We start from the raw sequence: 26,108 nt of genomic DNA, 5'->3' as shown, positions 1-26,108 counted from the left end.
GTAGCAGCATTTACATAACTTATTAGACTTATCACTTACCATTTTACAAGATACAAGACACAAAAGTAAAATCTTTTGTAAAACATTTGGCACTACATATTATGGCAAAACCTCAAATCTCAGTTTGTTCTAAAGTAGAGGACTGTATGTTATCCAAGACTAATTCATGGTTAAATCCTTATTTTACTTTAGAATCAATTAAAATTAGATTTTAATGTAGATAAATGAAATAAACTTTATTGATTCCAAATAGCGATGTTAATGACACACTGAGATATTTAACAACAACAATTAAACAATCATTAACTGTTTTCTTGCCATTCACTCTATGCAGTCAAATACTGAAAGCACTTCTTAAGAGTCTGGGGTCAAGGTTTCCTAATAGCGCCCTGGCAAATGATACTTATACATTTTGTGTCTGATGCCAACCTTTACCAGATGAATTATAATCTTGCATTTTAAAAAGGCCACAAATTTTCATAAACATGCAATGACAAAGACGTTTATAAAAGGTATTATATTAATGCAGCCATCCATAGAGACAGATATGTGGTGAATAAATACACTGTAATGCATGGCCTCTTGTGGCTTATTGCTTTATTAAACCATTGCTTATTTGATGCAGTACTCTATTATATTGTACGTACTCTATCTACAGTACTATTTAATAATACTAACAGAAGTGATGTGCGCATACAAATTATAGAGAGCCAGTTACAGACTAGAGACAATTACGCTGACAAGGTTTGCACATAATGTGCTTACTGTCATCTTTCCAAAGCGCAGAAGTCCCTGGTGTAGTCATTATAGTTTAACTGCAGACATGAGCTGAATCACACCGTATGTTTATTTACTTCCCGAACTCAAGAAGATCACCAGAAAGGGCCGCCTGGGTCCCTGAACAACATGCTAATATGAAACTATGAACTTTCAAAATGACAGGAGCAGTAAAATAATGATGTCTGAAAAAAAAAAAGTTTTTGCTGCTTAATATTTTGTGGAAACCATGATACACTACCATTAAAAATTTTGTGTTTAAGTAATTAAAAATAGAAATGAATATGAATCATGTGACACAAAGACTAGAGTGATGGCTGCTGAAAATTCAGCTTTGCCATCTCAGGAATAAATTACATTATGTAATATAATAAAATAGACTAAAGTTATTTTAAATTGTAATACTATTTCAATAATATTATTGTTTTTACTCTTTTTTTGATTAAATAAATGCAGCCTTGGTGAGCATTAGAGACTTAAAAAAAAAAAAAAGAAATCTTAATTATTCCAAATGTTTGACAGTTTGGAATTGTTTGGTAGTGTGTATTGCATGCAATATTGAAACCACAAGCTTCTCTTCATAGCTCCAAGACATAATTAAACTCAAGATATGCCATTTCCATGATTTTTACCCCCCTCTCTGTGGTTTATTGTGCAGGAAGGTGCTTAAGGAGATTCCTGTTGGTGGTCTGAAACCCAATGAGACGGTCCATGCCACTCAAGAGGCTCAGCTTCTCTCTCAGCTGAACCATCCTGCCATCCTCAAGTTCTACACCAGCAAAATCTGAAAGCTGAATAAATAAGCTTTCCATTGATGTATGGTTTGTTAAGATCGGACAATATTTGGCCAAGATACACCTATTTAAATATCTGGAATTTGAGGGTATAAAAAATCTAAATATTGAGAAAATTGCCTTTAAAGTTGTCCAAATGAAGTTCTCAGCAATGCATATTACTAATTAAAATTATGTTTTGATATATTTACGTTAGGAAATGTACAAAATATCTTCATGGAACATGATCTTTATTTAATATCCTAATGATTTTTGCCATAAAAGAAAAATCTATAATTTTGATCCATACAATGTATTTTTGGCTATTGCTACAAATATATCCCACCGAATTAAGACTGTTTTTGTGATCCAGGGTCACATTTATGATGCAGCAGGGTTAACCTGCTCAGTGTTTCTGCCGGGTGACTCTTAAGTAAGCTATCCAAAACATGCACATGATTATTCTTTTAGCATTAATTATTCAATAATTTTTCATTCGCTGAGTTTTCCTTGCCTTCGAGATAACTTAAATCATGAGGTTTTATGGAAGCTAAATAATAAACACATTAGCTAAATTTAAGGACAAGAGATCTGACTCCATAAACTCCAAACCCAGCAGCAATGCATCACTTCTTTAATTTTTAATAATACAGATCCACATACTTACACATGAGCTTTGCTGCACACTTTTCTTTCCCACATATTCCCACTTACAATACAGTAATATTTCAGATTCACAGTGATTGCACCCCCGGCGTCCTCTATCGATAAATCACACCGTGTGGATTCTCCCCGAGTCGTCTAAGAGCACAGCTGTGGCTCTGCACTCGTTTAAAAAATCTCATTTACAGAGGAATCTAAAGTGATTGGAGATGGGAACTAATAGATAACCTCTCAGGACTTCCTGAAAACACGTCTCTGAGATTTATCATCGTGATACCAAAACCAGATTAAGGAGGCGTTTTGGCCATAACTTATCTTTCCCTTGATGCATATAATGACGCTGGTAAAAGAATGAGTCACTGAAAACCAGCAATACGCCAGATCAGTCTCTGCACATATTCACAGCCAATGCAAAATTACAGACATATCAAAAATCTGGTTATCGGCCTCCACACAAATATTAACTTAAGCCAATTGTACGATTTAGCAATGACGCAAATGAGCACCAGAAAATGACAGGTCATCCTAAACAAATATGCATAAACAAATATAACATAAATACATATCTATTGTCTCTGATATTCATGCGTAATCATTTACAGTTTTTGGACACTTTTGGACACATTTGATATCTGAATGTCAATGCATTTAATAATAATTTATCAACCATCTGCAAAATAATGATGTTGTAGAGGAACTGTTCTCAAAACTAACTTCACTTTCCTGAGTCATTTTTGCATTGACATTTAACCAACTTGTGTCAAGGTCTATGTCTGAAACCTAAAGCATTTGCTGTACTGCCCATCTGCTAATGACTCAACAGGCAGTGTTTTGTGTATGAAGACACCTACAGAAACTGATTTCCAAGGCAACATAACATCATTCAAGTTCTTTTTAGACACAAGCAAGAATTTAATGACTACAATGCTTATTTTTCAATGGAATTGCAAGGAAAATGACATCAGGATATTTATGAATTAATTAACCTGATTCAATCATTCCATAAGACAGCAATTTTATATTTGGCACCAGTTGCTGAACCACATGAACATGGTTGAGGGATATCATTTAAGCTGTTTTCAAAAACAGGTTGTGACAAAAATATTAAATTTGGAAGTGTCTTGTTGCCTTCCCTCCTCCTTATACTGCAGTAAGTTTCAGGTGGACACAACCTTGGTCATTTTAGTAGATGAATGAAGTCAGTTCTTCACAGTTTTACACTGTCCTAGCAGAGCAACTACAGTTGTAGATAATCACTATTTGGACATGTTCCAATAAGTTTTATAACAAAAAAGTGTGTAAATCTACTGTAGCTAAAAGTTACTTGCAATAGTCAATAGAGTGTAAAATAACTGTTCAAAAGTTTGGGGTCAATAATAAATAAATAGGTAATCTCTTTTTTTTTTTTTTTGCTAATAAAGGCATACCTTTACTTGATCAAAAATACAGTAAAAACTGTGATATTGTCAAATATATTACAATATAAAATAGCTATTTCCTATTTTTATATAATTTATAATTGAATTTATTTCTGTGACAGCAAAAGCTGAATTTTCATTGTTCATTGCTTCAGTTTTCAATGTCACATAATTCTACACTTTTCTACACTTTAATGCTGATTTGGTGCTCAAGTAACATTTCTAATGGTGAATGTTGAAAACAGTTACTGCTTACTAGTTTTGTGTAAATCATGATACATTGGTTTGAAGATTCTTTAATGAACAGAAAGTTCAAAAGAAAATTCTTTGAAACATTATAAATGTATTTACTGTCAATTTTGATTTAATGCATCCTTGCTGAATAAATAGCATCTGTCTTTCTAGTAAATATATTCCAAGAAAACATTATTATATATTTTTTCTCTTCTCTCTGTAATTCTGTATTTAGACAGTAGAGCTCATACTTAACCTTATTCATGAGTACACACTAGGTTGTCTCTGATCTGGATAAATCTGGAATCTGAATAAATCTAGAAATGGCATCGTACTTGCAGAAAGCATTCACAGGGATCTGAGGTCCCGCCTTCAATAAGGGATGCAAATAACTTACTTTCCTTATCATTTGTTCAATAAGGCAGGCAACTTCTGCTCTGATAAATCTGTGGTGGAACATCATTAAAACTTCTAGGAATCATTTGACTTTTAAATTAAAATGGAACATTGTTTTTTTTCTATCACAGAGTTTTTTATGTACTGTAATACTCAAGGTACCTCGCTCTGTTCTGGGATCTGTTGTTTGTTAAACCATGGAGAAAGAGGCACTGGAGCGCCAAGCACACAATGCATTTTAATGAAGATGTAGAGAAAGAGAAAGTCATTTCTGACAGAAAGTTAAACTTTTTGATTTGGAAGAGATGGGAAGAATTTCATCAGACACGCGCTTCGTGATAGACTTTAAAAAGCAAGAGAAACGTACCAGGGGAGCAAGGTTTCAAAATGATTTAATTAATCTACTTTCTGAAAATTTAATTAAACAATGTGTTGAAAAAAAATCTCTCTTTTCCAACTGTAGGGCTTTTCATGCCACACTTAACACTGGGTTATGGTCTTAATAGGCCAAGGCTACTTTTAACCCTTGCAAAAACAATGTTTCACTCTTATAATTCTGAGTTAAGTGATGCTTTTACCCTGGATTATGGATTTTTTCAAAACACCACTCACCATGGTCTTTTGACACAGACTTGCACATCTTATCAGAGTTTTGAGAAATGCTTCCTGACAGATCGGATATTGGTGTCTCACTCTGAATTGGTTGGGTCTGGTTTACTGCTTCTTCCATTCTCACTTTGAAAAAAACATAAAAACACAAATGCTGTACCAAACATATATCTTAGTCTCTCATATTTCTATCACTATAAAAAGCTGAAAAAAGAAAAGAAATTGCAGCTGTGATATTAAATCTATTAATTATGCATAATGTCTGACAGAAATCCTATCAACATACCTTTAAAACGTCCACACTGACTTTCTGAAAATTTTTGGACTTGTACTCTTGCATGCGCAGGTGGTTTTCTTGGTACTTTTCCTCCACAATTTGCCTGTAGTAAGACAAAACCTGTACTTAGGTTAAGACTTTACACAAGTTTTTTCATCGGAATGGATCTGAAGAAATATAGCATTACATCACTTGCTCGTCAGTGTATCTGGAGTGAATGGGTGCCGTCAGAATGGGAGTTCAGACAGCTAATAAAAACATCACAATAATCCATAAGCAATTCAAATGACTCCAGACAATCAAAAAATGTCTTCCGAAGTAAAAAGCAGCGTGTTTGTAAGAAACAAATCCATCACCAAGAGGTTTTTCACTTTAAACCGTCGCTTCCAGCCAAAATACAAGACCATAATCCATAATATTGCTTTTTTTAGTGAAAAGGTCCATCCCCTGTTGTCCTCTCACATCAAAATCCACTGACATAAAGTATTTGTTCAGAACTATTTTGGACTGTTTACGCTTGTAAACTGTGCTTGATCTGTGCATTGGTCTTTTTACTGGAGAAAGCAATATTATGGATAGAGGATTCAAGGTAAAACATCTTAATGATGGATGTTAACTAAAAAACATGCATCTTGTCACTGCACAAGACATTAATTGATGGAGTCGTGTGGATTACTTATGGATTATTGTGATGTTTTTATCAGTTGTCTGGACTCTCATTCTGACGGCACCCTTTCACTGCAGGGTCCATTACGTAGTGCACAAGGCTTAATTTCTACAAATCTGCTCCAATGAGGAAACAAACTCTACATCTACATCTTGTATGGCCCAATGTTCTTCTGAGTATCTTCTTATCTGTTCTGTAGAAGAATGAATGTCATACAGGTTTGGAAAAACAGGGTAACAAATAAATGACAGAATTTTCTTTTATGAGCAAACAAAAGTGTAATAAAGCAAAAAAAAAGTGTAATAATGTGCATAATATATCAGTTTGTTTTGGAGTGTCACATATGAGCTGACATTGACTGTTCCTATTCTATCAGTGCATCACATATTACACAAAGAATCATAGCTGATGTAAGACACGCTGCCAAAAATCCTTTCACCATGAAAAGAGAAAGGCCCTGACACTCATGCTAACTTTATGGAATATGAACTGTGAGTCACATTTGATTAACATTCAGTGTGACACGGTCAGCGCAATGAACGTCACTCACTTCAGCTTTCTTGCTTTCTCATCTGCTGCTTGGAGTTTCCGGAGCCGCATGCGTTCTCTCGGGCTCATTTTCTGCACCTCTGATCTCTCCCGCAGTGTCTGCAGATGTACCTTCTTCTGCCTGTGGGGTTCAAGGACTACATTTACTGAAATGACTAATGACTACTCCTTTGCTTTACAGACATTGTTTAAACTATGTGATCAGAGCTGATGTGCTAAAGTTGTTGATGTTCATGAAATTGCCATTGGGGTTTATTAGTCAACATATATATATATATTAGTTTGCTATTATTAAAAAATGTGGAAAAGAAATAAGAAGAGAGAAGAGAATGCGTGTGCATTTTTTTGACTGGCAGTATATTTATTATTCATGAAAATCTCAAAAGAAATAGGGCATTTTATTTGAAGTTAGGATTTAATCCAAAAAAAGAGTAGAATCCAAACAAGGAAAAGTATATAATTAGGTTATTCTCGAGAACTTGTGTGAGACAGCTTCAGATGCTTTGTGTGCAGTCTTTAGACACCAAGCATACTAGAATGGTGTTTGAACGAGCTAATGAGCAAAAGTTTCATTCAGATTTCTCAGTTCAAGTCAAGGCTAAATAACAATTCATGCAAATAGCTTTATGCCTCATGGTGAAGACAGACAAAAAGGAAAATAGAAAGGTCCAAAAGAAGAAAATAGAGTCATTTTTGATACATACTGTAAAACTAAATTAGTCCCACAACTTTACCTGCCATTTGTTTTTAAAATAACAACATTAACACTTTAAAACAAATCGAATGATCACTCAAATGTTCTTAACACAAATGTACTGTAGTATTTTATTTGATTATTTGATAATTGTAGCAAAAGTACATTGTACAGTAGTGTACTTTATCACTTACTACCTATAAAGTCATGTTCTCATACAATAACGTAACTCTAACTTAAAGTAACAACTTAAATATAATTCAGTATATTTTAAAATATCATTTTTTCCTGTGATGGCAAAGCTGAATTTTCAGCATCATTACTCCAGTCTTCAGCATCACATGATCTTTCAGAACTCATTATAACATACTGATTCAGTGCTCAAGAAACATTTCTTATTATCATCAATTTATAAAACAATTGTGCTGCTTAATATTTTGGTTTATAATTTTTTTGTTGTTGTTGATGAATCTAAAGTTCAAAAGATCAACATTTATTTGAAAAAGAAATGTTTTGTAACATTATAAATCTTTTACTGTCCATTTTTATTCCTTGCTGAATAAAAGAATTTACTTTTAAATGGTAGCGTACAAAAACTTTTTCAGCTTTGCAACCTATTATGTCCCAATACTCAAGAATCAATGAAGTGTGCTTGACAAATCTCGCTATGCACTGTTGACTTTAACACTGCACAGATTTTCACTAGGTCAGAGATAATTAAGATTGGCACATGCTCTGGTGACAAAGTTTTTAATTAGCATGGAAAGCGATGACTGAATAAATGAAAGACTGCTGCTCATAGACTGCTGCCTGATTAACATGTTCCATACACTGGGTATGCAGCAATAGAGCTACATACATATTTTTAGATCCCCTCCAACAAGCTGGTGTGAAAATCACAAAAAAACGACAACACAAAAACAGTCCTGTTCCCAGAAATCACTGGTGTAGATAGTCGTCATGCATTTCTCAGCTGACAGTGTCAATGCAGGAACAGAGAAGTGAGACTGCCTGTTAAATATCTCTCTCACATAACTGTGGATTCACTTACAGTGCTCTCAGTATCTGCGACGCATCTCTCTCTCCCCCCATCGACTTGTCTCGCAGCGTCAGGCTAAAAAACTTGTGTTTCATGCTCTGCAGTGAGAAAAATAACAAAAGAGATGAAAAATCAGTTAATGCCATTCTCTGAGGCCTCTTAAAAGGCAGTGAAACTGCTGCTACTTTTCAATCAGCATAAACTGTTGTACAGACTCCTGCGTTTCTCAGAATCAGAGCAAAAGGAAAGGGGAGAGAAAGACTGATATTAACCTCAGGGAAGAATCTGCCACAAGCACATTTAAAGAACAATACGAGACTTTTGTAAGGTGCAAATTACGCAGGCAGAAGAAATTTGAAACCGTACACAACAACAGAGGAGGGAAAAGCCATCAGTGAGTATTGTGTTCGGAGTTATCATTTAGATGCCCTTTCCTTCTCTGATTACATGTTTCTGAGATGGTGATGGTGTAATAGCCAGTGGAAGACACATCCCACCAGGAGCTTTCAGATGGGGGTTAGGGGATCACTAGCTTCCAAAGGCAGAAACGTGTTACTAAGCACCCTGATTTAAACAAGTCAATGTGAATGCAAGTGATGAATGGTCCACTAACTGGCAATATTGTATTAGACACATTAAACAAGGGCTATAAAAAAAAATATCAATACACAAGGCCATTACAAGTACACATAATGATAAAGATGCCTATAGTGCAATTTTATTTTTACAGTGGGAGGGTTTCATAATTATTTTTGTAATGGAGAATACTAATGACATGTACAGTAGCTCTAAGAAGTTAAGCAGTTATTAGATTACTGTAGATTTCTACATCTGTAGTTTGCAGCTATTAAAAGACACCTTGGCTGGATGTGGGCATTAGGGGAGGTCATGTGATCTGGATGTTTGCATCTTATATACTGTACTGTATTTGATATAATTATGCATTATGTCTACAATTAAGGGAAGAATTCATTAAGGATTATACCTGACACAGCTGTTCTGAGCAGTTTGTTATCTGACTCGCTTGATTTCACTTTATTTTACGTACGATGCGATGCCAGCAGTACTTCAGCCACCAACTGTTATTTTATACAGAAAGTTAGAAAAAGGCCTAGATTCATAATGAATTCGTACCAGGCAGCGCAACAAGAAGTTCCGCTTTAGTTTTGCTAATTGATAAAGGCATAAATAAATGAGAAGCACTGTGAAAAATAATATAAATCGTGCACACGATTTACTAAGTTTCCTCATTTTAAATAAATTGTGCACTATATATAATAATTTGTTCCCTCGTTTTAAGTAAACTGTGCACACGAAATAATCATTTGTGCCCTTCTTTTAAGTAAATCATGCACACTAAATAATAATTTGTTCTACATCCTGTCCACATTCTCATAAACTGATTGTCTCTATATTGTCTATAACTAAGAATGTCTCTATAACTCATTCCCAACTCAAAATTAAAGTGTCTCTAGCATAGCATAGCATAGCATAACAACAGCAGAAATTTTATTTTATTTAGTTTTTTTTTTTATAAAAAATTGTTGGTTTGTAATTTTTACAGAGGTTGTTTGAGAAAATTGGGAAAATTTAGAAAATCTGTGAAAAACAAATTTATATAAGCTTCCCAGAGAAAAGTGGTCCTGTCCAAAAAGGGTAAAGCAACATTTGTGGAAACTTTCGGAACTTTTCTAAATTTACAGACTGATCTTTTGTTTGCGAGATGCATAAAAATTAATATATGCTGGGGTACAAGGCCAACTACAACAAGCCACAATCAATACAATCACCAAGCGGCAACAATGTCAATCACTGACATTTCAAAAGTACAATTTGAAAAGGTTACGCGAGGGTGAGTCAAATGCGAAAGGCGAATCGATGATGTGTTGAGTATGCACAACTGACTTTTAGAAACCTTTTGAGCTTGGCCGACAATCAAAGTCTTCCTGGTGCATTATGGTCCTTCCCATTAACCTTTGAAGCAGATATTCTGAACAGCTGGTCGGATGCCCTCCCGTCCAGCTGATCTGATTAACGGCGTCTCCTCACCTGCAAGCTCTCCTCAATGAACCTGCTCCTCAGCGCATCTGCTGCCGAGATCCTGCATGAAGAATCCTTTTCTAACATACTGGCACCACAGGGACAGAGAGAGAGAGAATTATGTTTAAGGCCTCATGAAATGCTGATAGTTTTAGGTGAATGCCTCTAAACCTACTCAGATTTTGCATAATCTGCTTTGAAAAACAGCTGAATCAAACAAGCCATTGATTTGTGTCTTTCTACTCATCCACAGCGGGCAGACGGACAGATATAACCTGGCGGTGTGGTTTGACATGGGAACAATTTGTGCCTGGAGCAGGGCAGCATCTTTTTCTGGTACCTTTGCATTAGAGAGTTGAGCTGCCGTGAGTATGTTTCTGGCAGGGATGGAGTAGGTCCCTCCACAATCATCGTTACCACAGTCAAGAAGTTCTGCCCTTCAAAAGCATGCGCCAAACAGCACATCTCATAAAGGATACAGCCTAAAGACCTGCACCGGTGGAACAAATAAAAATAAATACTTTAAGGGATATTCCATCCAAAAAGGAAAATTCTGTCATCATCTACCCTCATGTCATTCCAAAGCTGACTGAACATGACTGACTTTCTTCTGTGGAACATAAAATGACAGAGGCTTCCCGCAGAGTTTAGCTCCAACCCTAAACCCTAACACACCTAAACCAGCTAATTAAGGTCTTACTAGGCATACTAGAAACTTCCAGGCAGGTGTGTTGATGCATTTTGGAATAAACTCTGCAGGACACTGGCCCTCCAGGACTGAGTTTGGAGACCCCTGTAAAAGGAGATATTATGAAGAATGTTGGTAGCCAAACAGTTTCGGCTCCCAATGATATCCACTGTATTTTTGGTCCATAAAATGAAAGTCAAAGAGAACTGTTTGGTTACGATACTTCAAAACATGTTCTTGTTCCGCAGAAGAAAGAAATGCATCCATGCTGAGGCTTGCTTTGATACTTACATATAGTAGCCATGGTCATTTTAGAATATGGAACACAAATCACAGCAATACTGAATCTTAAAGTTCTCGATAGAAAGGTTGGGGGGGGACCTAGTTTGGCATGTAATACATAAGAATATAAAAGAAACAAAACAAAAACAAAAAAATAGATTAAAGATATCATTATAATAAACAAATTAAATAATATAATTATAAAAATTATGCAAAAAAGAATAATAAAACATCATTAATAATTACATTTAAAATCACTGTTTAGTTTTTTTGGTTGATGTGAAATGAAAGTGGTTTTCCGGAGTAGTTTGAGTCACTGAGAACCACATGAAAGTCGTGGAAGTCATGGCCTAATGGTTAGAGAGTCGGACTCACAATCCAAGGGTTGTGAGTTCGAGTCTCGGGCTGGCAGGAATTGTAGGTGGGGGGAGTGCATGTCCAGTGCTCTCTCCACCCTCAATACCACGACTGAGGTGCCCTTGAGCAAGGCACTGAACCCCCAACTGCTCCCCGGGTGCCGCAGCATAAATGGCTGCACACTGCTCCGGGTGTGTGTTCATGGTGTGTGTGTGCACTTTGGATGGGTTAAAAGCAGAGCACGAATTCCGAGTATGGGTCCCCATACTTGGCTGTATGTCACGTCACTTTCACTTTCATGAATCAGAACTCCGATACATAATTATAGTAAAAAAAAAAAAAGTTATATTTGAAAATACACAAACAATATAGTGAAAAAAATAGGTATATAATTTGTGTAAGGATGTCTCTATTTTAGCTCGCCCTGCTGCTCTCTGTCGCTGTTAAGCAGCACAGTGACCCCTTTCCTCCAGTGTGCCTGGTGCTTGTGTTCTTACACACTCAAGGCCCCAGAGTGAAGAGTCCAATTCCCAATAGGCTGCTTTATGAGTCTGAACAGAGACCCTCAGCTCTTGGTGGCAAAAACACAACAAGGTGATTGCGTGAGGAAAAGAATGACCCTTAAATTAGCAGCTAGTGCCTGTAGCTGTTTGGCAAATGAGATTGTCTTATCTCTTCCTCCTTCATTCCTATCTTATTGTTTTCCAGTTATTTTTCCCCCTCAGTTTTTCTACTTTACTAATATGCTGTTATCTCACTATTTCCCCAGTGGATCTTGTTTCCCCATGTTCCCTCCCTTCATATATCTTGGCACATACTGTATATGGAGGGGGAGGAGAGGACAGAGCTCTGGTGGTATTAAGAGCCTGTCTAGTGAAGATCTTTATGAGGGAACCTCACTTTGGTGCCTTTGGAAACATCTCATGCCATGAATTTATATTTCACCCCTACCACACATACACACAGACACAGCTCAGATACAGATTGTTACAGCTCAATAAGCAACCAGAGATATTATGCTTGCTATTTTTCACCTGCACCTTCAACTACGCCTGATTGCATCTTTTGGTAAATTTTTCCAAGTTAAAATTACAAAAAAAAAAAAAACACCATTGATGTGATGAGCTTTCATGGATTGCCAGAACTCAAATTTTTCAAGACTACCATTTGACAGCAATCAAACATAACACCTACTTGCAATTTTGCATAATGATGTGATGTGATTTGAGGATTATGAGTTCTGATTCAATGAAAGAATAACTTTGCAAAATACTTGCTGAGAACTAAAACTGCTGGAAGATATACATCACTAGATAAATGCTTGGATGCACCTACTCATTCTTTATTATTTATATTTTTCACATTTTTGAATATTAGTAAACTCACCAAAATAAATAAAGAACATCTAAGGAAGTACACTGAAAAAACCCCACATTGGATTAAATGTGAATATTGAAGATCTCAAATAGTATATTCTTGTAAAATGTACTCTAATAATCTATTTCATTTACAACTTTAAAAAAAAAAAATCTTTTTTTCTTTTTTTTTTTTTTTTTTTTACAGTCTATGAGGATTATGTACAGTACAGTAGTGGCAATTTTGTCTACCAAAATTGTCAACATGGTCGAAAGACAATATAGATAATATCTGTACAAAAAAATCAATGCAATCAATCTACTTCCTTCGCCGCTTGAGGCCCTTTGGAGCAAGAAAGCAGATTCTTTTATTATTTATCATGTCTGTGATTATGACTGTTTTGCAGTACTGTAATTCTGTATGGTACATGAGTTTATCTGTCAGTTTAAAAACAGCTAATGAATCAACTGAAAAGGTGTTCTACAATAGTGGGTCAGCCACTTTAAAAAGTAATAAAAACCTTGGCTGGCCAATAATATTGTTTCTGAACCAAATCATATTTTGTATAATGAATTTGTACTTTTGCCATCTAATCGGTGGTATAAGTTTCCAGATATAATCAAAGTATTTTTTTTGCACATCAAGCTGTATTTGAGCTGAAAAAGCTATACAAAAATGTTATCTGTACCAGAGCTTTGAATAGGTTTTTTTTTTATTATTATTATTGTAAGTGTCCTGTCTCTGTATTTGTCTATGTGATAAAGTCTTGTAATTCTGAGTCAACCTGTGAACACATTTCAGACAATAAAGTTGTATCATCATCAACACAAATAATTTCAGGCATAATCCTGTATATCATGTGTATAAATAAGTATAAATTCAGTGAGTTTGTTCAAACTTTTGAATGTACGGCACTGCAATTGTAAAATCCATACAATGCAAAAACTAAAATGATTGAATGGTTCAGTTATTCCTACCAGATGTCTGATTTGGAGTCGTATCCTCTGTGACTGAGGGCTTCAGGGCTCATGTAGTACGGAGTGCCTGTGAAGGTAGTCGCCAGGTCACATGACCCCATCAGCAGACAGGATACACCAAAGTCACCTTTAACGAGGGATTAAAAAAGTTACATCAGCATAAACACATTTTAAAAAATGAGTCTTGCAGACTAAAAATGTCATATCCAAATAAAAATAAAAAATGCTATAAGGAAAAATGTGCCTTGTATTTAGACAAACAAACTTTATGATAGCCAAAAAACAAGCAATTTGTGAGTAACTGACTACCATGCACATGCTTATTGAGATTCTTGCTTGAACATTAATAGCAGGAAATGTGAATGACTGAATTTACTTACAAATGTTAGGCCAACAAAATTCCTCCAAAAACTGTCCCCAAATATTATGATATTGAGCAACCCTGCAGATTTGTAAAGGATTTAGGGGTTGTTTTAAAGCGTAAATAATACTCCTACAGGATTATTATTGTTTCACTTTTTACTTGTTTGTAGTTGTTTTGTCCTTCAAGTTTGTTGTGTGGATGTTCAGCATTCATCTTATTCCTTAATGATCTGTATGTTAATTGTCACAGCTATTGAGGTTTATGTGTTACTGTAAGTGCTGAGAGACTATGTGTGTCTTCTTGAAAAAAAAAAAAAGTAATTAAACATTTTTATACTGCAAGTTGTGTTCTTTTTTAGAGGTAAAAAGCCTTGCAAGATGTCGTCTCCTTCAGAGCCAAGCAGTCATTTAAAATGTATAAAGACAAAGCTCCCTGTGTTGCTAATTGAACATCTGCTGAACAAGAGATCTGCGGTTGCTTTGACACAAATTTATTAGATAAATGAGACATTTAACATTTAGTAAATGTACAAATACAAGTTGCTGGAAGAACTCCAAAATGCCAATGCATCGTGACTGTTTTATTGCATAAAACTAGACATTTTAGTTGTGTGAAGCACTTTGGATAGAATAATGCTTACATGATATTATGAGTTTTCTCAACATTTCATTTTTTACAGTGTGACCAGAGAATTACTTTAGAATGTACTAAAGAATTTCATACTTCAAGAACCCACAAATCCATTGTTTTACACTAAAATGAGCTAAAATTGACTTTAGTTGCCGACACGTTCATAACAAAAAGTATGGCAGGACATTTTGATGTCCATCAATGCACTGTAACTGAAAATATATAAAAGCAATGCTCATCTGGCTCTTCTTTCATTCTATAAAAACTGTCTGAGGTTGCTGACCGGCATACACATTTTTACTGGGTAATCATCTTGTTTCTTTGAAGATGAGTGTCTTAACTGTCACAAAAGAAGGGCCTGTTTTACCAAATGGGAAGTGTTTGGGCTTTTGGTGCCATTTAAAGTAGCTTTTTTAAGCGCTGCCAGAACATCAAAAACACATCAAGCACAAGCACAAGCACCCTTTGGACTGCGAAGCAGAGCTTACCTATCTTAACAATGTTCTTCCTTATAAATATATTTTTGGCCTTTAGATCTCTGTGAAGTATTCTCCTGTTTAAGCAAGACAAACAAGAATCAACAGTCACAGAAGCTGAGAGAAGCGAGGATTCAGAGATGTGTTATTCCAGTGTGTGCATATTTGTCTTGTAAAGTGCAAATTTTAATGTAAGGGTGAGCTATAAAAGACTTAAAAACAAATAATTTTGAATGTAAAAATAGAAAATAGGTCAGTTATTAATTATTCATGAAAAAAAAAAAAGAGGAGCGGTGTTCTCGGCTCACCTCTGATGTATGTAATGTACTCCCAACAGAAGCTGACAGAGCCATTCACAGACCTGAGGCTCTGATAACGTCCGGCCTGTGCGCTTCAGCTCTTCCAACTTACAGTCCAAATCTTTGTCCTGTGGAACAGAGAGAAATTAAAGAGGCACAAAATGTTATAAATGAAAATCCTTTTCTTTTGCATGAAGCACTGGGAGTCCTGGCTACACAGAGCAGACAAAAAGTAGATTAAATAAACAGTCTTTGTTCCCAAAAAGATACTTCAAAGAGTAATACTGTGGAGTTTTCTCTGGTTTCCTATGTGTACATTCTCTCTGATCTTTCTCTCTTTGCATTAGTGGATTGTGAAGTTGTCTTTAAGAATGTGAGACTTTGGGCACCTATTTACACTTCAGACAAGCCCATATTTTCTTGTTCACACACACACACACACACACACACACACACACACACACACACACACACACACACACACACACTGGCAGTGCAAGTCACGATGCCCGGAGTCTCCTGAGACCTCTACAGGGAGCGTGAGAGAGAGCAAAAGAGAAAAACAGAGAAAGAGACCCCACTGCTAATGATCAAAGACAATTAAAAATAATTCTGAGTGTCAATTAAAAAGATAGTTCATCCAAAAAAATTATATTCTATCATAATTAAAGTGAGTAGCACTGTCATTTCAAACTTTTATGTTTTTTCTTCCATAAAGCATAAAAGAACACATTGTATTGCGCCTGCAGCTTCAGAGCCAAACAAACTGAGATGACAATGAAATACGCTCTCATAAAATGTTTGCTTCCTGCCTCAAGAGCCATTAAAAAGTCAGATTCTTTAGTGAATCAGTTTGTTCAGTCTGTTCATGTAAATAAATGATTCATTGGTCAAATAAATAAGTGTCACCTTCATGATTTTTTTTAAATAAATACAAAATAAATAACATTTGTTAAAAGACTAGTTCCCCCAAACATTTGCTGAAAATGGACCCTCAGGCCAAGCTGTAATGGAGTTTGCTTCTTCATCAGAACAGATTTGGAGATTTTTACATCTCTTGCTCACCAGTGGATCCTCTACAGGTAATGGGTGCCGTCAGAATGAGGGTACAAACAGTTGATAAAAACATCACAATAATCCATAAGGAATCCACACAACTCCAGTCCATCAATTAATATCTCATGAAGTGAAAAGCTTTATGTTTATAAGAAACCAATCTATCATTTAGACAAATCTGGCTCTGTAAAAAAGTAATTTTGTCTGAATCAGCAGAGAAATATGCACAGATCAAGCTGTGTTTACAATCAAAACCAGTTCTAAACAAATATGTTGGTGGATTTTGATGTGAGAGGATAACAGCGGATACATTTTTTCACTGAAGGAAGCATTATTATGGATTATGGACTTGTATTTTGGCCAGAAGTGTCCTTTTAAAGTTAAAATGCCTTAATGATGGATTTGTTTCTTATAAACATGCAGCTTTTCACTTGACGCTGACTTATCGAAATTTAACATTCATCAGTGCAAATGAGATCCAAAGATATGACAAAGAGAAAGTTTTTTGGGAAAACTATTTCTTAAATGTACAATAATGGAATTAGAATGAGCATATAAACATGCAGCATATTTAAGGATCTCTCTGTTTTCACCAAGTGCCACCAAGAGAATAATCAATCCCACTAATGACACAACTGAAGCGGAGCACAGTTTGAACACAGAGCTGAACCCAGCACTCCTCATTTCAATAACAACAGACATTTGCCAAAGTCTCAAGAGAGTGAGTTCCATTAGGAAAGTCTTCTATCGGTAACGCAGTGACAGGCATGAGTCAGATTAGCACCCTTTGTGGATATACTGCAGGCTTAGCAGTTCATTTGAAATGTCTTTGGATAAACCCTCCTGCACACTGCCCGAGGGAAGTGTTGGCTCAGTGAAAGTGGAGCTCACCACACATCCAAGCGAAGGATAATTCGCATTATGAATGTAATTGGGACTGGCTAATTTGTTGGCCTCCTATGGTTATGACCATCATCACTCAAAAAGCCTCCTCGAATGCTTTCAAATAGCTTTCATCAATGCTTTTCCTGAGTGCAAAGGTTTAATTGAGCAATGAATTTTGGCATTGTAGCGTGAACAGAAGTATAATGAAAATCTCCCTGTAGGCCAGTAGTACCTCCATTTCACTCGCTACAAAAAACAAAAAAAAGAGTGTTTTCATTTATCAGAATGTCACGGATCTCAAATGAAATACATTGAATTTTTTTGTTGAACAAATGCATCAAGCAACCAGGGACACCAGAGTGTGATCTCTAGAAAAGTGGGAATCAAAAAGATTTGTAAATCGATCAAATAAATGCAGCCTTGGTGCACACAAGAAACTTCTTTCAAAAACATTAAGAAATAATACCAACCCCAAACTTTTGAATTGTAGTGTATATCATTTTTTTATATATATTATATTTTAACAAAACCAAGAAAAAATTAACATACAATGAAAGTTCAGTCAATGTCAGTTGCAATTTACCTTGGTAAAAGAAAAGAGTAAAGTAGAGTAGAATACAATAGAAAAGAACAGAAAATAAAATAACAGAATATAATAGATATGAGTAGAATTGAATAGTCTAGAAAATAATAGAATTGAAAGGAATATAAAAGAACAGAAACAAAAACAATAGAATAGAGTAAAACAGAACAGAATAGAATAGAAAAGAACAGAGTAAAGTAAAGTAAAATAAAAACATTCATTAAAGACATTCTCAGGCTTAGAAAACATATTTTTCTCTGAGTGTCCCTGAAATCCAGGTTGTCTATGATGCTGGAAATTGCTGTCAAGACAAGATTGTTATTTTGACCAGTGCAACAAAAAATACTGCCCCATCATTATCAAACATACAAATTATTTTCAAAAGATGTAGTGAAAATTTGCTTGTTTTGCATTAAGCAGATCTGGACTGCAATCTCTCAGTTTTAATGGGCATGACACTTCTGGTCTCAACAGTCTCTTTGATATCTTGAGACTGGAGCAGCTGGTGGGGTGAAGACTGGCCTGCTAAAGGAGATGAGATGACTGGCATGGACAGATCCGAGCCACATCACTAGAGAAGAGCAGAACTCTATCCTTTATCAGATTACTGTTACCATTCAACCATTCAAGTGCAAAGTGCTCAGGGGCAATCAGATCACTTTCTTTATGTGAGCGTGTGTGTGCATGTTTTAATGAAGGGCCAATGGTTGGAGAATAATAGTGGCATCCCATGCCCTAATGATTCCCACCCAGAGTTGTTTCTAACAGGAAGCCAGACCCTCTCTCTGTGTGTGTGTGCCTGTGGCTTCAGTTTCTTAGCATTGAGACATGACATTTATCCAAAGGAGTAGGTGGTAATGAGATCTGCAGTGAGTCAAGAGGAAATTTTTATTAATTTACAACAGTATATTTTTCTTGTGACTATATCAAAGGCACCATTTCCACAAATAATTGCATGGTGGTATGCCAGACAATTAGTAAACATACACAGCCAGCTCCATATCTGCACCCAATATGCTTTTATAGAGCATCCTGAATAGTCACAGACTATTAATTCAACTGCTGCATATTTGCTTTTTTAAAATCTGGCAGGCTATGGAATAAATAATTATTTTTTCCTTTTTTTTTTTTTTCGCAATGTGACATTATTTTCAGGACAATTAAGGACATTTTCCCCTCAAGTTCTCATTACTGGGAAAAATATCATTACCATTATCATAATATAGTAATGAAAACTATTTTTAAAAATGCACATTAGAATAAATAAAATAAAATAAAATAAAATAAAGACAGAAGATCAAAGATCAATGAGTCTCATCTTGATTATAGTGAGTATCTGTCAGATGCAAGTCAACCTACGTAGAACACAATGGCAAATGTGCACGAAATGAAAGAGAACAGAATGAGGAGGACTAGAAGCTGGAAGCAGAGATATGCTTTCATTCTATTCATTGGATTTTTTTTTATTCAACTGTTGTAGATCAAAGCAAACCTTGCCTCATTGAGAACAAGACCGTCTAAGAGAAAATGGTAGGGTTTATGGTGTATCCCATGTCTCTAGGAGAATGGAACTCAATGCACAGTAGGGATCTCCCTTAATCTACGTACTGTAGCAACTCTACATGACATGCAGTAACCCAGAGCACGGAAAACATGTTCAAAACAGCATTAACATTAAAACAGTTTTTTATGTTTTTATAGCAGGTGTTCTTCCACAGTTCGAAACAATGTGGAAACAGCTGGTAAAATGCTGATGTGTTTCATTTTCTTCCATAGTTCTTCTGACCAAAAGCTTTTTCACATATTTCTAACTTTATCTACTATACAACCCAGAAAAGGACATTTCCCTCCAAATTCTCATTACTGTAATAGTCTCGTTTGATATAAAGAGGACAGTTTTACAAAAATGAAATTAGACTTTTCACTTTCGCAAATGCTGGACATTTGAAATTTAGCTCAGGTCAACACAGGTTCAAATTTTGTAACAAGTTTAATAAAGCTAATAATTTAATATGGGTGTGGTCTGACACATCAATTTAGTGCAGCAATTTGGACAAGAAAAAAAAAAAAGGTGTCCTAAGGCAAACTACCTCCATAACATTCTAAGGGTAAGAAACACACTTCCAAGGTAACATAGCTGTAGCATCTCTGTTCAAAACAAACAAATAAAAAACCTTTGCTTTTGACAAGACCGAAAGGCATGGAAACAGACCCAGAAAATCCAGAATTTTATTGCTACCCAGGAGACTTCACAGAATTCTCAGTTATGTTTCATCTACGGTATCACCTTTGTCTCATATGTTTCCCCAAATATATCATATTGAAATGATATAGGGAGACTAGTTAACCTTTGCTGTAAACAAAAACCTGGTTCTCGATATTCTTACCGAAGCTTACACTATGCTTACATCTTATGTCGGAAGCTAGAGATTATGGTTTATAAAGTCTTAAATATGGATTTTTGTCTTACACAAACATATTGCTTTACTTCAGAATTCCTTTATTAACCCCCTGGAGCCATGTGGAGCACTTTTATGATGGATGGATGAGCTTTTTTTGTGCTTCAAAATCTCAACACCCATTCACTGCCATTACAAAACTTGGAAGAGCACAATTTTCAGTATAACTCTGATTGTATTCATCTGATAGAACAAAGTCATATACAGTACTGTACACCTAGGATGGCTTTAGGGTGAGTAAATCACAGGGTACTTTTCATTTTTGGGTGAACTATCTCTTTAATGGATTGGATAGTTCATCCCAAAAAAATTCTGTCATCATTTACACACACTTACAAGTTGTTACAAACCTGTATGAGTTTCTGACCAAACAGTTGCTGGTTAGCTACTGACTTCCATAGTATGAAAAAACATGGAAGTCAATGGCTACCAGCAACTGTTTGGTTGCCAACATTCTTCGAAATATCTTCTTTTTTGTTCAACAGTAGAAATAAATTCATACAGGTTTGAAACAACATGAATGTGAGAAAATGATGACAGAATCTTCATTTTTGGTGTAAACTATCCCTTTAAGATATCTTCTGAAACTCTAGACGAGACTCTAGTGAGATTACTAGTATATATTTCAGTATCTCAAAAATCTGAGAAGCAGATAAAGCAAACGTCTTAATCTGCTCTCCATTTATTCTCAATGCTGTCTAAGACAAACAATCAGAGATCTCATTCCTGATTTTTCTTTCCTATGAGGAATGTCCATTAAATTTACTGAGAGTTACCTGCAGAACAAAGCAGCTCTGGACAACAGCCTGTGTGCCAAAGAAAAAGATAAAAGAGACGTGCAAAATGTAATAATCACTGACCAAGCCTTCCAAAGCATAGGGCAGAGATGACACGAGACCAGTCTGACCTGCAGATATGTCTTAATAAGCAAGGAGAAGACGAGAAGATCAGATGGTGAGATTGAGACAGAAGCTGTGTGGGAGATGAGCGTGACCTCTGAGTGATGTCAGGATGCTCTCAGCATCTCTGATCCATCGCTGAAGACAGAAAAGGCACCACAGGAATGAAGGAGGAGCTGGACAGTGTGAGTAGAGTGTTTGAGAGCTGGTTACTGAATAGGGTTGGGAGCAAATACACCCAAAATGATGGCTATTAATTCAACTAAACGGCATTTGCAATCTATTTTACCTCTGTAAAGTGATGCGTAAAGTAAATATAAAGAGGAAATGAAAAGAGCAAGTTATTACATTCCAATAACTCTTTGCACTGATGAATCATGCACAATAACATCAGAAGCATGTATAAAGAACGTACAGTAAATAGAGTCAATTTTGATTTCATGTTGTCTTGAAAATCATCATCTGTACATTTTTCTAAAGCCCTTGGGGAAGGTACGCTCCTAAAATGAATGAAATTAAATGTTCACTTTCATTTGGAATGACTCTGTAAATAGTATTCTCTCCCCAGAGTAATTTTAAAGGGCACAACAAGACATTTGCTCAAAATGTAACCACAATGGGCCAACACAGTTTACCAAGACCAGATCATGTGACTTGCTTCAGGCTTATTATGACTAGAAGAGAACAAAAGACGCCAAACCAGGTGTTCCCAAAGGATAGTTTACCTCACAGTACTCAGTGATGATGCAGAAGGCGTCTCTCTCCAGGAAGCTGGTGTAGAACTTGAGGATGGCAGGATGGTTCAGCTGAGAGAGAAGCTGAGCCTCTTGAGTGGCATGGACCGTCTCATTGGGTTTCAGACCACCAACAGGAATCTCCTTAAGCACCTTCCTGCACAATAAACCACAGAGAGGGGGGGTAAAAATCATGGAAATGGCATACCTTGAGTTTAATTATGTCTTGGAGCTATGAAGAGAAGCTTGTGGTTTCAATATTGCACGCAATACACACTACCAACCAATTCCAAACTGTCAAATATTTGGAATAATTCAGATTTCTTTTTTTTTTTTTAGTCTCTAATGCTCACCAAGGCTGCATTTATTTAATCAAAATAAAGTAAAAACAATAATATTATTGAAATAGTATTACAATTTAAAATAACTTTAGTCTATTTTATTATATAACAAAATGTAATTTATTCCTAAGATGGCAAAGCTGATTTTTCAGCAGCCATCACTCTAGTCTTTGTGTCACATGATAAATCATTCTAATTGATTGATTGAATGATTTAGTGTTAAATTATTATCAGTTTTTATGAATAATGTTTCTTGTTATTATCATTGTTAAAAAGTGTTTGCCTTTTAATATTCTTGTGAAAACCATGATACCATTTTTTCCCAGGATTCTTTATGAATAGAATGTTGAACAGCAATGGGCGACATTTATATGAAATAGAAATCTTTTGTAATATTGCAATAAACATTATAAAGCTATTAACATTCTTTTTGATCAATGCATCCTTGCTGAATAAAAGTATTCATTTCTATTTTTAATTACTTTTACCAATACCAATACCAAACTTTTTAATGGTAGTGCATCATGGTTTCCACAAAATATTAAGCAGCAAAAAAAAATTTTCAACATAATAATAAGAAATGTTTCTTGAGCACCAAATCAGCATATAAAAAATGATTTCTGAAGGACCATGTGACACTGAAGACTATAGTAATGACTGCTGAAAATTCAAATTTGCAACCGCAGGAACACATTAAAAAAAAAAAAATAGAAAATGTTTTCTTTAATTATAAAAAATATATCACAATATTACTATTTTTACTGGATCTCTGACCAATTAAATGCAGACTTCATGATCTCATTTGCAAAAAATAAAACATAAAAATTAGTTATTAAAGTTTTGTCCAATGTAAGTTTATGAAATAAACAGTAATAATACTGGAGTCACAAACCATAGCAAAGTCAGTCATAATAAACACAAATTATCATGCTATTATTCAATTCAAAAAATTGATGGTCTTGAATAATGCAGAACTTGTGATTATTAGCCATTTCTAAAAACGAAGAATGATTTTTGAAAGAATGATAATTGGAGGGAAACTCTGTGGAGGATTATTTTTCCTCCAGACAGCAGCAAAATATGATCACCACGTCTGCTCATCAAACTTTATGCACATCATAATTCAAGTTAAATACACAAATAAGGAATTCTCAGAGCGGCTAATTTAATCCCATCGGCTTTTAGCAAGAAGAAAAATGCAAATGAGCATTTAACACAAAGCAGGGATTTAAAATCATATTTTAGTGACCTTATTTCCAGACCTTAAGGGAGTTAATCAAATACCACCAACAGAGAGGAATGCACTTCATCTGCCTCCTGGTTTTGGTGTAAATTGGTTCTCAGGTTGTTGAAGAAGGACTCTCATTTCCCTCTCCTCTCTTTACTCCTACATTCTGTTCTTTCCTCTTCCTACTTGAAAATCATTACAGCAAAGGGAACAGGGTAAAGTGCACTTAGGTAGCTGAATGCTGGCCTTAGAAAGCCCTCATTCGTCATGTTTTCCTGGAAGCTGAGACACGGGCCTAATAGGTAATGTGTTTTTAAAGATGCAGGAAGCAACTACTTAATGGAGTAGCTCATTCAGAGCTAAACATTTTGGCAGCTCAGGTCATTCCAAACCCATATGATTTGAAATATGGGGAATGGAGCTTTTAAGCACCAAAAGTACAAGTGCAGAAGTATCATAAGATTAATAAAAGTCGTCTACTCTATGTAATTAGTGTGCTATATTCTGTGCTAGACGGTTGCGGTCACATTTGCTAAATTTTGCAGAGATTTTGCAGACAAAAAAAGGTCTATTGTCAATAGTGTAGCAATGTATTAAGCTTACACAGAAGTCACTTGAACATGAGTGAAATTACATATGGAGCTTGTTTCATGAAACTCCCAAACGCATGGTTTCCTATTTGAAATGTTCCAGGGTGTGCAAGCTTTAATGCATCATTTTTTGATATATTTTGTCCTGTCCATTTCTATGGTTATCACTATGTCAGTCATTGCCATTTTTAGAGTGAATCCCATATTTACGTATATGCGATTGCATACAGTATGTGGATTAGCAACATGTACATGGCTGCTGGTCCTCTTAGTAGCATGAAAAACAAAACTTCTATTAAAATTCTGAATGGATTATAAATAGCCTACAAAGCACGTAAAGTGCTATAAACTGACACTCATCTTAGTTCATTGCAATCTCACCAAGTTCTGTTATAATCCATGAAGCCCGTTGCTCAATCTCTTATTTACGTCTTGTCTACATTTTGTTTGTTACAATGTGATGATTCGTGAGCATGCAGAACTCAGCATTGTACAAAAACTCTGGTGTTTTGAGTGTTGAGTGGATTCTAACTTAAAGACTTCTGATTGGCCATTGCGTTCAAGAAATCAACATCAAAACCTTGATGCTCTTCAGAGCGCAAACACAAATACACACTGGAGCATTTGCCAGACTGTTTTTCCAATATGCTATTACTACAGCTTTAACTGAAAGCAGAAACACTAAAAGCATTAAAAGCAGAAGCTTTGTGTTCTCCTAAAGAAAAATCATATACCAAAATCATACCCATCATACCAAATTAAACAATATGAAAATGAGTAAATGATGGCAGACTTTCATTTTTTGTTGAACCATAATGTTAACCTTTTCAACATGCACATCACAACAGAACGTTTTGTGCACACAATGCCTCTTAATACCACTACACCCCCAGGGAAATAAGGCAAGATTTCTTTATCATGCTGTGAGATGCCATATCTCTCTAGAGACAACTACAACTAATGCTCAACATAAAGTTAAATGCTCAAGCTTAACTGATGGACAACACTAGGTATACTATGGTTGGTCTATTCATATTGCCCATTTCTATTTCCAACAAATATACAACTCAATTTTTACGTTTTAAAATTATACTCAAACCTTCAATGTTTCAGTTACCAGTCCAAAAACACCTAACAACCAATACCCCTAACAAACAAAATGTCCAACATGAAATGAAGTAGCAACTCAGATAACAAACAATGATTTTAATGGCACAAACACTTGGCCGCACCATTATGAAGCTCACATTAGCGAGACTTACTTGAATGGTGAGACACACAGAGAATCATTACGGTAAAGTATGACAGGTCGGTCTAATTTCGAAAATCTAATTTCATCTTGGCCACTTCCTTTCATGTCTCATTAGAGATAACATACCTTTTTAATGCATTATGTCACAAGACCAATCTAATGAACAGTTGAGCTGATGTTGTGGAAAGCCGTTTGCACTTTACATTAGAAGTTTCTACCTGAAATATAATAAATGATCAAAACAACAAAATATTATGATCATCCATAAAGCTGTTACATGTTTGTGATTATCCACTACATTTTAGTAAATGATAAACTAAATTGTTCACACTGTACAGTTTATATTATGATAATGTCAGTTATTTGGCCCTTAATAGCTTTGCTTAAAAAACATTTTCATGAACATTTAACATGAGGCAGTGGTCTTTAGCTGTGACTATATTTACAAAAATGATTTCTCATTCCTTGTACTGCTATTGTATGTTTCTATGAAATATATTGTACAATACATGAAAA

The 26,108-nt window shown here is 35.4% G+C and overlaps 1 protein-coding gene across 1 annotated transcript in view; it reads right to left on the bottom strand.

The window, feature by feature from the left end:
• The window catches only part of LOC109105268 (serine/threonine-protein kinase Nek11-like), a 49,308-nt gene that overhangs the window by 16,867 nt on the left and 6,333 nt on the right, over positions 1-26,108 (bottom strand). The window contains 10 exon segments of the mRNA XM_042772993.1: positions 4,874-4,997; positions 5,157-5,250; positions 6,365-6,484; positions 8,109-8,194; positions 10,146-10,224; positions 10,477-10,626; positions 13,797-13,923; positions 15,279-15,343; positions 15,575-15,693; positions 22,173-22,338. Coding sequence (XP_042628927.1) covers positions 4,874-4,997; positions 5,157-5,250; positions 6,365-6,484; positions 8,109-8,194; positions 10,146-10,224; positions 10,477-10,626; positions 13,797-13,923; positions 15,279-15,343; positions 15,575-15,693; positions 22,173-22,338 — 1,130 coding nt within the window.

This window comes from Cyprinus carpio, chromosome A16, assembly GCF_018340385.1.
Source record: "Cyprinus carpio isolate SPL01 chromosome A16, ASM1834038v1, whole genome shotgun sequence".
NCBI classification, from domain to species: Eukaryota; Metazoa; Chordata; class Actinopteri; order Cypriniformes; family Cyprinidae; genus Cyprinus; species Cyprinus carpio.
This window is presented reverse-complemented; position numbering and strand designations above follow the sequence as displayed.